Source organism: Haemaphysalis longicornis, unplaced genomic scaffold, assembly GCF_048455015.1.
Source record: "Haemaphysalis longicornis isolate Haplotype H1 unplaced genomic scaffold, Haemaphysalis longicornis Haplotype H1 scaffold_12, whole genome shotgun sequence".
Lineage (NCBI taxonomy): Eukaryota > Metazoa > Arthropoda > Arachnida > Ixodida > Ixodidae > Haemaphysalis > Haemaphysalis longicornis.
In genome coordinates this window covers 103007462-103019462 of record NW_027526225.1, presented here as the reverse complement: position 1 = coordinate 103019462, position 12001 = coordinate 103007462, and the positions used below count along the sequence as shown (strand labels likewise).

Below are 12001 nucleotides of genomic sequence, written 5' to 3'. Positions count from 1 at the left end.
TGCACTAAAATGAACAATATAATATCATGTGGTTTATTTTCTGGTACCCCTTTTTTGTGATGGCCTCATCCATTGCAGTGATACAATTTGCCTACATATTTTGTGACCTACCTTACTTCACATGTGGAAAGTGCAACGTTTAGACATTTGGTGTGTACAAAAGAGCTACCATTTTGCTAAAGCAACATTGTGAGGAATGCAGGTGACTGCCACAACAGAACATACGAAACGTATTAGAAACGAAAGTGAAACGCTGAAGGCCCAGTTCACAAAGAACAGAGAGAGAGCGAAAGAGAAAAAAAAAGGCACTGACCACCACGATCGCCACCAGGTATCCTGAGGCGGCTCCGGCGAGCACGTCGCTCCAGTGGTGCTTGTAGTCGGAGACCCGGGAGAGCGCGGTGTACCAGGCCAGGCAGAGCAGCGCCACCTGGACGACCGTGCGGGCCGCCACTGCCAGCGAGTTTCGCCAGGGCACACGGGCCTGCAGGTACAGCTGGGCAGGGGGGAAAGGGGCCACTGTGAGATTCTTGGCAACACCAGCGCGAGTGGACTTTTTAAAGCGGAAGCCTTCTTAGCGGGACTGATGGCGTCCTGTCAAAGAACTAATGCATTGCCCCATAGACTGGTGGGTCGACCGAAAAGCTCTGATTAGATCTATGGACACACAGCGCGTGCGTGAAACTGGGCTCCCACTGTGCCAAAACGGTTACTTGAAAATGGCGAACGAGTACTGGTCCTAGATAAGACAATTAATACACGCATCGATCATGAAGGAGGAGTGCAATAGTATGTATAGATAGTATTCACTGAAAAGTTTAGCTTGGCAACACTGGAAGCGGCCACGGACATGGTGCGGCGTGTGCCACTGCGCCTGCATGCCACAGAAAAAAAGAAAAAAAGAAAAAAAAAACACCGGAGTGCGTCGTCTGCTCCGTTTCAACCCGATTCCCAACGGTGTTGTCAGCAGCGACGTTATTAATCGTACTCACATTGGAGTCGAAGCATTACTTTGCGTTCGGTGGGGTAGAGCTTGGAACATCCAACACACATCATGTGCTTAGCACGGACAAGTACCGCCATCCCACGGATCCCAACGTAACCAGTGACGGCGCACTCGCATGGTTGCCTGCTATGTGCCTCGCCAGTGAATACAACCTATACCTTTATCTCATAAAGCACGCATCAGTGTACATTTAGACCATTCAAGGATGTGCTTACATATGCTGTGTTCGGGGGGTTGCTCTGAAGCTCTGGCTCAGAGCACTCGGAGTCGGAGGCCACTCCCAGTCTGAGCGAGAGACGTGGGTCCCCAGCTGATTGCTTTACTTGATTTTGGAGCAGCAGGTGACCATGGAACCACGACGCAGCCAGCACTACCCTCTACAGCACTGGGAGTGACCTACTGCTTGCACCATATGGTGAAGCGCTTCCGTGGCGCCATTTTTAAACTGTTGCAATCGCATTCAGAGCGACCGAGTGGGCCGCCTAGAGATGTTTAGGCTTACTGCTATGGCAGATATTTGATTGCCGCTTTCATAACAGGCCTGAATGACTGTTTGTACTCTCATTTTCAGCCACAATATCGGCTTCTTTTGCACATGTGGAGCTTGGGGGTTATTTAGCAGAGCGGGAACAAGCGTGATAACTCGAGCCGGTCGAGTTACCTGTGCCGCTTCACGGCAGCCGCCATGTTGCCGCCGCCGCAACTGGTAGGTGGCATCTGCGCTGCGCCAGCACGTTCGTGGTGTGCGCGGCGTGTTTTCGCATGAAAAGCAAAAACAACACCAAAACCACCACGCCAGACTAAACACTTCGACGACTAACAGCTGGCTAGCCCTCGGTGCGGTGACAGCAAAGTTGCAGGAGTCATTCAACTCGGACGCCCGTGAGTGATCGGCGCGGCTGCCGGTATCACGCCCGACCCGATCATGCTTCGAGCGCTCGACTTCGACCACCCGAACACGTAGCCCGTTTTCAGAGCGCTCCAGAGCGCTCTAAAGTGACCACCCAAATACAGCATTAGTGTGCGAAAAATTTTCACGTAGGTTAATTCGTCTGCGATTTGTGTCGCTAAAGGTTACACTAGCTCAGAGCATGGTGTTACACTGGTTCAGAGCTGGCCCACTCCTTGTGGTGCGCGTCACGGTGCACAATAAATGTCCAAACATAAGCAAAGCAGGAGGCCTCTTTGATTTGTCACTTTAGACTGCTCAGAACAGCTTCAGAGCAGCTTCGAATTTTATTCGCCCGTAGAATTTCAATTGCAAGAGCAGCCTTGGACTGCCCCAGAACTGCTCTGGACGGGCACATAAAGGAGACCAAGAGACGGGGCAGCCGCACTTACCACGGTGTAGAGCATGGTGTAGCTCGAGAAGGAGGAGTGTCCCGACATGAAGGAGAGCCGCATCTCCTTGAGCTCGTGCTCTGTGGCGTTGCTGTTGCACATGAAGCTCTCTACGTAGGTGTACGGCGTGGCGCACAGCTTCTGCAGGTCCCGCGGCTGGCAGAGGTCGAAGAAGTGCGGCCGCAGACGCCCAATCGTGTACTTGGCAATGTCTGTCAGCAGCTGGCTGGTTGCGGCCCCGATGCAGAACACGCCCACCATGATGTACAGGGCCTGCAAGAGGAGGAGACAGTGTCTTGGTAAATGCACTCATCCCAGCCAGGGTGTACTGCTACTACTTCCGTGCATGAGCCCACCGTAATAGCCCACCATCCTAGAAGGGGTCATGAAGGCAGTGCTCCACTACATACCGTATTTGCACGATTCTAATGCACCCCCAGTTGTAATGCACAGGTTAGTTTACATTGTGGAAATTCAAAAATATAGCTTGTGCCCCATTCTACCGTGCAGGTGTAAAAAGGTCACGTTAAGCCGCGTACCTGGTAGAGGACATTGTATTTTAGGAGACGTTTTAGGTACGCCAAAATTTACGCGCGTGATATTGGCGGGTTGTTTTGGGTTGAATTGAGTTGGATTTCGCTGTGATCCGATTTCACTTTTGCGTGCGATTGTAATGCGCACACAAATTTTGCACCCACATTTAGCAAAAAAAGGTGGTGCGTGTTAGAATCGTGCAAATACAGCATCGGTCTCTTATTTGTCCGCACAGAGCGGCTTTCAGAAGTTCGTGGGAAGTCCAAAACTGCTCTCGCAGTAGATATTCTATGGGAAAATAAAATACATAGCTGGTCTGGAGCACCTATGAACAGTCCAAGAGTCCTTATGCTTCAATCAAAAGGCTACCATAATGCAGTGACAAACATACCAGTCTGAAAATTTCAGTGGACTTGGCTTTGCCAGGGAACCTGCTAAAGGCATGCCCACTGGCTAGAGTGTAGGCGTAACAGTTATTTGCAATGGTCAATAGAGCTCAAAGCAATTTGTGATTAAGCATTGTAAAGTAACACAAACGGGTCAACAAACAATTCCCAGTGGGAGACAAGCCATTTTAAGGCAACTCATAGGCTCAATATGTCAACACAAAACGCCACTCACATGGCGTATTGAGTCTCTCCAAAGCATTAAGAAAATTTGAATAGGTTGTCCAATGGTGGTTGCCATGCCTGAATTACATCAATAGGCCACTGTGAGTCTGCAGAGATTTTTATTTCTAACACTGGTTTGTAAGACGTGTTGCAGATGCAAAAGTGCTGAAGTTTTTCCTTTCAAGATTGTTTGGACATGGTGTTTGTGTAGCTTGTCAAGACTTGGAAATTTAAAGAACATTCATTTCCTGCAAAAGTTCCAGTGAAAACCAAGACAAGAAGCATGTGCAGGTGCATGTGAGGTATACTGTATTTGCTCGATTCTAACGCACACCTTTTTTCACTAAAAGTAGCCTTAAAATTGGAATGCTCGTTACGATTGAGCTCACAACTGAAATAGGCCTTCAATGTTCCCCGCTTTAGTTTTAATGGCAGAAGGAGCTGGATAAGAAAGTTTACGAAACTTGAGAGATTTTGCTGCCACAGTTGCATGTCGTCAAATAAAATTCCTTCAAGCAGGTGCATGGTGTCATGTCTTTCACACCTGCGCAGTAGAATGAGTGTCAAATGATTTTTTTTTTAGATTTTAACCTGCACATTACAATTGGGGTTGTTAGAATCGTGCAAATATGGTTGTTTAAGCTCGTCCCTCCAAGTAAGAACAGCTTGAATAAAATATTGGCACATCATACTGAATGATTTGAGGAGGCTCATGGGTCCTAGGAAAATTTTTTAGTACCTGAGCTATTGTCAGGAAAGCTTATTGACGTGTGCTGCAGTGTGCTGATCGCACATGTGCAATATATTTTTGCATGGAACAAATAGTTCGGAATTATATCCAAGTTTTTCCCGAAAAAGTGGCCACGTCTTTGGAAAGAAACTACATAACTGGCAGTATTTATAATTTTTATGTAGTTATCTACAAGAAACAAGGGGTGCAATAAGGGTTGTCTCACTCTTCCAGCTCTCCTACTTCAAAAGTTACCGCTTCAAAGTGCATGGTGGAAGAAAATGAAATAATCCCGTTTTCAAACCACAGCTTCTGAAGCAACAAAGATAGAAGCGCGAGACAAGCATCACTGCCCTTGTAAGTTCCTCTAGGTAATGGTTGCATAGAAGTCATGACCACACACTCAGCAGTTTTTTTCCAGAAACATCAAAAACATTTATGAAACTATCCACATAGTATACTATTCCAAAATACATATTCATTCTGAATAAAAATTCATCATTTTTCGCTTTTTTTTTCCGCAGTGTTGATTAGCCCACCGCAACACGTCTGTCAGTTTCCATTATAGTCGCTGACATATATTGATAAAGTTCAGTAACCAGTGAGCCCCCTTAAACAATATGCTTCCAGTTAAAGCCCATGACACCAGAAATCAGGGAACCCTTATTAAGTTGTTGCTTTGTGTTTCAGATTGACGAAGGGCACTACGTATGCACAATCCACATTGCACACATGGCTTGTTACAGATTACCGAAAACAAAGGACCACTGCAATTAACGTTTCATTCCACAGTCAAAAGACTGACAACTGCTCCTATTGTTTCTGCGGCAAAGATAACGACACCTGACAGTGCGTCTTGCACAAGATAATCGTCACAGCAAAGGTGATAACAATTACAGCATAGTTCAGCAAGCACGATATCTCTACCTGCAGAGGTACTGGCACCATCCACCTGAGGAATGGCTTCTGGCTTGTGGCTATTGTCTCGGGAACACGCAGCTTGGCTCGCAGTACCTCTATGATGGTCATCTGTTGGACAGCACAGAGCAAGGACAGAAACATTAAAACCGCTCCACTCAATGTGAAAGCTGTCGGAAGTGCAGAGCAGTGATTCGCCACAATTGGCTGCAGCGCTGTTATCCGCTCTTTGCTACCACCCAATGCATTTCAAATTTCCCGCCTTTGCAGTGCTCGCGCGCCCCCTGCCTGAAACTGCGCCAGCGGGATTTCTGTTCTTCTTGTGCTTGCTTTTACTCCCGCACGTGCCGGCGTTGCACTGCCATTTTTTTGTCGCTTAGTAAAAACCAACCCAACCAGCATTTATAACTAAATGAATGCGGGCGCTGCTGGTAATTACGTATATTTTGCCTCAAATATACCTGCAGTTTTCTTTGCACTAAACAACGGGGAGATGTATGACAAGCGCCAGTGGTTAACGAGTTTCAAACACTTATGGCCATATAAACCGCTTGGCCTGGGTTACGACATGACAACAGCCACTACGACGGAACGCCATGTGGCTCTACTCGAGTCCAGCGAGCGAGCTACGATGACAAGGTGAGCCCCTAAAGTGCTCTGCACTTAAAATAAGCGAAACTACAATAAGAACACAATACATGCCGTGAAATTTCAAACAGAAACAGCAATAGGAGAAGTTATGGAATTGTGCCAACTCAAACTGCAGAGCACTTATTTCGCGTTGCCAGCTTGGCTCATACACAGGGCGTGAATTCATACTAAACTGAAACAAAAATATGAAGTCTGTTTTCACATGGTTTATATTAAGGCACACAGGTATCTTCAACTAGCTAAGCCTTCATGCAGCACTTGGCTGTGAAAATAAACATGAACGGCAACAGGAATAAAGGCCATTAATTCATTCTGTAAAATATACAAATAAAACAGGTTATGTAAAACAGATGTGTGGGCACACAGTAATTCCTGCATCACTCCTATAAATATTTTTTTATGTCTTGTAAAACGTAAGTCAACTGTTGAGGCTCACGAACTATATAAAATCATCATGTCAGATTTATGTCTCAATCAGTTCATTCATTTTGTTATCATAAATGTGTGCTTTCACTTACTTCTGTTACCTTTTATTTTTATTTCTCTCTTCCAAAACAGTTAGAAAATAATTATCGTGGAAATTACCACACACAAAGATCAGTTGGTACCTTATAATGCCCCAAAGGAAGGTGCGCTAGTACTGATAGTCTAGTAAGCAAAAATAACTTTGATGGTACTGCTACATAAATAAAACACCAGTCTGAAAGTTAGCAAATTAAAACTCTGAATCAGTCAAACTTCCAATAAGAGGGGCAGTCTTCATTGGTCCCTCATAAGTACCAGTTAATGAGATTATTACACTGTATATTGATGATAAGAATAAGTTGAGAACCATTTGCTATTGCCATGAGGCATGCCCCCCTTTTTTTTTGTGAGCCGGGCTCCACGTGGCTATCTTATCTGAGAGCAAAGCTTGCACTCTGTATCGCATTCTTTCTCGTCTGGTATGCCAAACCCCATCGACTACAAACTGTGAAAGCTCATTGGTTAGATTGCTTCTCTACCATCCTCTTCTTTGTGAATTTATTTTGTAGCACAGGATCTACTAAACCTTCTTTAATACTGAAATTGTGCATCACCTTTGTTTTAGTGACATTATTTTCAAATCGGGGCCTGGAAGAAATTTTCTTTAAAGGATGTTTTCCAAGGCGACATGAACCCTAAGTGTCTTCTCCGTACATATAGTCTTCACCAAAATGTTCCTTCAGGCACATTAAATCGGTAATTCCTCTGTAATTCTCATGTAACAATTGTGAAATCGGAAACTTGGCAACTCTAATGTCACAATTCCGAAATCAGCAATTATTTCGGCGCACGTTAAAGATCCCCAGGTGGTCAAAATTATTCCGGAGCCCTCCACTACGGTGCACTTCATCGCTTGCAATGGGTTGGCGCGTTAAACTTCACAATCCATCAATCAATCAATCAATCAATCAAAATCAGCAATTCTTTAATTGGCAATTCTCGCGTAACAATTGCAAGGGCTCACCGTAAAGACCGGCACTAAGACGCCGTAGCTGTACAGCATCGGTGACGTCACCGTGGAGGGTCGGAATGGATACCTGAGCGACTCATCGTCGCAGAAAAAGCCCCGCTTGAACGGCTTGCCAGCGAGGAAGAAAGCTAGAACGGGGATTCCCACTAAAAGGGAGAAGAGAAAAAGGCGGTGCAGACACTTTGTGCAACCATGCTTGGGCCGACGTGCACAGAGCACAAATCTGCCCTACTTCTTTGCACCGTGATTGGCCCTTTGTTTAAAGGGGCCGTGCAGACGAAATACAAGTTTGTTTTATCCGAAATATTTGGTGTTTTATAGTGCCCCAGCACTTGTCCAGCAGCAAACGATGCTTTATTGACTGAGAAATTAATTTAAGTTACAACATTGATTCTCCCGCCAAATTGAGTGTTTCGTGACGTCTGCAATGACACAGCAAGGACAGGTCTTCAAGTGAATGTTAGTACACAGTTTATTCTTCAACGGACTCTGGAATGCCTTGGTTACCGTCAGTCCTTCTAGATGGCGCCACCATACCACTCAACAGTGCCGTCCGCACTCGCTTTGTTTCTGATCGTATTTGCACCTGGCTTGTTTTTGTCACGGTTGGAAATATCGTTTCGTGAAACACAGGGTATGCTCGACAAACAGGGTCCTGTAAGACAACGTCGCTTGCACCAATCGGCCAGCGTTGTGTGAGACAACCCGGTCGTTTGAGACGTGTGAGATAACAAGCATAGTGCAAGCAGTACCCACAGCAGTACGCACTGGTTATTCTATGCTTACGTGTATTTTCGTAACTTCCATTGCTTATCCCACCATTCTTGTTGCTATAAAATGAGTATGCACTACATTTAGGTGAAAATAGCTCATTCTGCAAGCTCATTAGAGCTGCCTAACTTGTGTTTGCTTTTGCTGGCCTTATCCAATCGCACAGACGGGCATATGACATCATAGGTTCTAGTGCGGGAAATGAGCTAGTGGGTCGCATGGCCATTCCCCTTCTTTCCTAATTGTATAGCTTTCTTGAGTGAATTTCACATAAAAGTGGTGTCAGTATGATTAAAACGAAGAAATCTTTCGAATGAACCAAACTTGTGTTTTGTCTGCATGGCTTAATGCACTCGTCATTGTGTATGAACACAACCAAATGATGAATAGGAGGTTGAATGAAGGGTAGGGTGCATTCAGGAAGAGCTCTCATGTACTGAGTAGTGTTGCCAATTTATGAAGCTCATTTATCGGCGAGGAATTAGGGGGTAGGCGTTCTATTGTGACTCAGGAAGACTCAACAAAATAGTATGAGCTTTCTTTCAAGGTATGTACCTTGAAAGAAAGCTCAAACCAGATGTAGTGATCTGCGATCAGCTTTATAACCCAGCTATAAAATTTAGGCAAGGAACAGATCCAGACAACACGGGATAGGATTAGATGGAAGTAATTGGCAGATGATTTCTTAAAATGGGTAACTACTGAATAATAATAACGGTGATGATTTGTCGATTGCATGATTACAAAAGCACTCAACATCAGCCAGACAGGGGAGAAATTTAGGTAACTGCTTTCAAAGTAATCACGTATGCAATTGGCCACAGAGCTAATGCCGGTGCAAACTGCTAAGCTAAACCTGCTCAAGCAAAATCATCAGATGAGACAAGTCTGCATCATTTTGTTGTAATGGCCCTGTACACCAGCATGCTGTGGAAACAGAGGCAGCGTGTGGCATAAAAAAATGTAGTTTAATCAAATCAGGGCGATTACTAATTCCCAATGTGATAATCTTTTGAAACAGCAATTCAGCACAGTTTTTTCCATACAGAGAAATAGAATTTACTTTCAATACAAGCCAAATTGAAGTTTGTATCAGTATTTTTTTTAGCAAAATTATTATTTTTCAGGTAACCATTCAGGCAAACCCCACACGTAACATTGGACACTTCCGCTAGCATGCCAAAGTAGATTTGTTGGCATAATTGTAGTCAATGCATCAGCAAACCTGTATATTTCTCTGGTGGAAAATGTTGTACATATCTAAAACTACCCTTAGCTTCTAGCGCTCACAAAAGTCCTCGTACACTGGCATATTTATGCTTGATACTCCCGCGTCATACATGACCATTGGCCCAACCTTTTCAATAGTCGCTTGCCATTGAAAAGTTTGATGACATTCGCCTCAACAGGATTTCTGCACTTGGCTGCATGGTGAGGGTTATTACATTTCACTGCTATTCACTGCTTAAATGTTACACAAGGTAAGTGAATGCCTAGCAAAAGCCCAACTACTTTGGGACAAGATTCGTCGAAAGTTAACTGGCTTGCAGTGTGCTTGGAATGCCACAAATTTTTACTAAATGCCTCGTCACTTATAATTAGTCACTCTCAGCAGAGTTGCCCTCTTGGTAACTGTCCACAATGGCTCAGCATTTCGATTAATCTGGCACCAAGTACATGGCCATGTTTTTTCCATTTCTTTTTTGCCCACAAACATCAAGGATTACAGGGTACGCATTCACACTGGCTTTTGCAGCTTTTTTTTTTTTTGTACTCTACAGGGGCAGACCAAAAGGGAAACTCTTCGTGTGCAGTATGGGGGAGTTATCTAATCTTTATGTGCAAAGCCGATAAGAAAGCATACTGTGCTAACAGGGTGAAACTGCTTGCTTGAGATCCTCGTTTTTTTTTTTGTTTTTTGCTTTCGTCTGCAGTGAGTCAACTCCTTCCTTCTGCAAACGTTGCATTTCCTTAAAAGGCATGCTTTTAGCTCAGTACACAAGTACCTGTGACACATGCATGAAGACCCGACAAGAAAGTGACTGGAGAAGTTTGTGGACAAAGCAGCGTTTTAAATGAACAAAACTTGTCTTCTGTTTTTATGGCTCCTTTAGACATAGCAGGTGCTTTTCCACAGGGTTAGAAGCTCCGATCCCACAACAGTGCAAATCTATTTAGCGAGCCAAGATGATTAAAAAAAGGGCAACACGACATCAACTTTACGTCTTTTTTTATTTAAAAGTAATCACGACTGAGGTAATGAATCATGAAAAATATGCTCTGTGACAGCCCTTATCCAAAAATTCAGCAACCTTCTTTCGCCAATTTTTTTGCCGGAAACTCAACTTGGAGGCGAGATGCTGCAGACCTAATTGTTGATAAATTAGTTGTTGGTCAAACAAAGCTTGCAAATAAGGCATTTCTGCGTTTGATGATATCAAAGAAAAAAAAAAAAAGGACACTTGCAGCGTTTGCGCCCCCCTCCTCCCCCTGCCGCCCTCAGACGCGCATCTGGAGAGGGTTCGCGCGCATGTTTGCCCTCTCCACGTTCTCGCTACGCTTCGTTACCTTATTTAATTGGTCCCCATGAAAATGAATTCGCTTTTGTTACTTCTTTTTTATTATTCCTCTTTCCCTTTTTTCTCCCTCCTGAGACGCACTTTATGCAAATAATAGATTAGAAGCTATGCGCTGTGTCGACCGCACGTAGCGCTGGTCTCAGCATATCAGCATTTCCCCCCGTGAGATGTCCACGCGCCCACATATCCTTTGCACATGTGGACAAGCGATATAACTGTCGGCTGGCAGACATCCGGTGCCGCCCTAGACGGGTATTCTTTAACTCACAAATCACAACGCCGGAAGCCTGTTATCTCCAATACTACATGCTGCGGGTTTTACACAGCGGCAAAATAGGCTTTTCGTGGCTCCCGGTAGCTAGCAAGTACCTGTTTCTAATCTGTCGCATTATACCAGACGCGGAAAGCTTAAACGAAACTGGGTTCCAACGATCGTGTGCGACAGGATATTTGAAATCTGTCACACCCCAGCAAGCGGCGTTCAAAAGTAGGTCACCGCCACCCCAAGATCAAACATCCGTGCCAACGGTCCGTTCTAGAAGTGGTGCAGAGAAAACTTACCCGCACAGAGGCACACGATATGAACGATCACGTAAAACAGAAGGTTATTTTTCAACGGCATCGCGCTGAGCTCCGTTCCAACAGATGGTCGAAAAGGGCAGTCGGCGAATAACGATGGTTTGCACCGTGTATAAAATAAGCCCTCAAAATTGCGTAACTTCACTGAACAGTGCTCTTCACGCGGCTTCTCCGTCCCACCCTGCCCATGATGCACCGATCGCAGCTACGCGTATGGGCTGAAACTCGCGGAAGAACGGTGGCAACGGCAACGCATGGCAACGGCAGTCCGCGGCATCTTAGCCTTCAACCCAGCGTCCCGCCTAATTGTGGTCGGAGCGCCAAATCCTCCCCTGGCGAGCCTGGGCGGGCAAAAGTGAGTTGTAATTGCCATAGCAACCTCACCGCCATCTTGAGCTTGGAGGCGTACTAATTGTCATGGCAACACAGCGAGGAGGCGCAAAATGGGGGGGGGGGAGGGGGGGGTGCTGATGCTTTCCTCCCCCCGCTTCTTCCCGCCGCTCCGCTGCCGGCCCCGCTAGCCCCGCGCCGCCCGCTAGGCCTCGCCGAGACCGGCGCGCCTCCATGCAGGCGTATGTACGCAGCTGGGACAGTAAGACGGCAGCAGAAATCGCACTTCAACACTTTATTCATGTTACGAAAATATGACGGGGCACAAACGCAACGTGCCGTGATAAGCACTGATGTTCGACACGGCATAGCACAAGTTGACATCGAACACGGTACACGTAGTTGTACAGCTCACGACACCGCGCTATCGTTCAGATTAAATTCACGCTTCACGAA

General features: G+C 45.5%; 1 protein-coding gene across 4 annotated transcripts in view; it reads right to left on the bottom strand.

Moving 5' to 3' along the window:
- The window catches only part of Wun (wunen), a 35381-nt gene extending 23899 nt beyond the window's left edge, over nucleotides 1-11482 (bottom strand). For 3 of the 4 annotated variants that reach the window (XR_013320837.1, XM_077693956.1, XM_077693957.1), the window contains exons 1-5: nucleotides 11198-11482; nucleotides 7281-7432; nucleotides 5150-5251; nucleotides 2348-2620; nucleotides 314-496 (exon numbers count right to left, since the gene is read on the bottom strand). Coding sequence is in view for 3 of the 4 variants with exons in the window: in XM_077693956.1 (XP_077550082.1) it covers nucleotides 314-496; nucleotides 2348-2620; nucleotides 5150-5251; nucleotides 7281-7432; nucleotides 11198-11258 (771 nt within the window). In the remaining variant the exon portion in view is untranslated. The remainder of the gene's footprint in view (nucleotides 1-313; nucleotides 497-2347; nucleotides 2621-5149; nucleotides 5252-7280; nucleotides 7433-11197) is intronic. The other variant, XM_077693958.1, reaches the window with a different exon arrangement.
- Nucleotides 11483-12001: the final 519 nt, after the last annotated feature.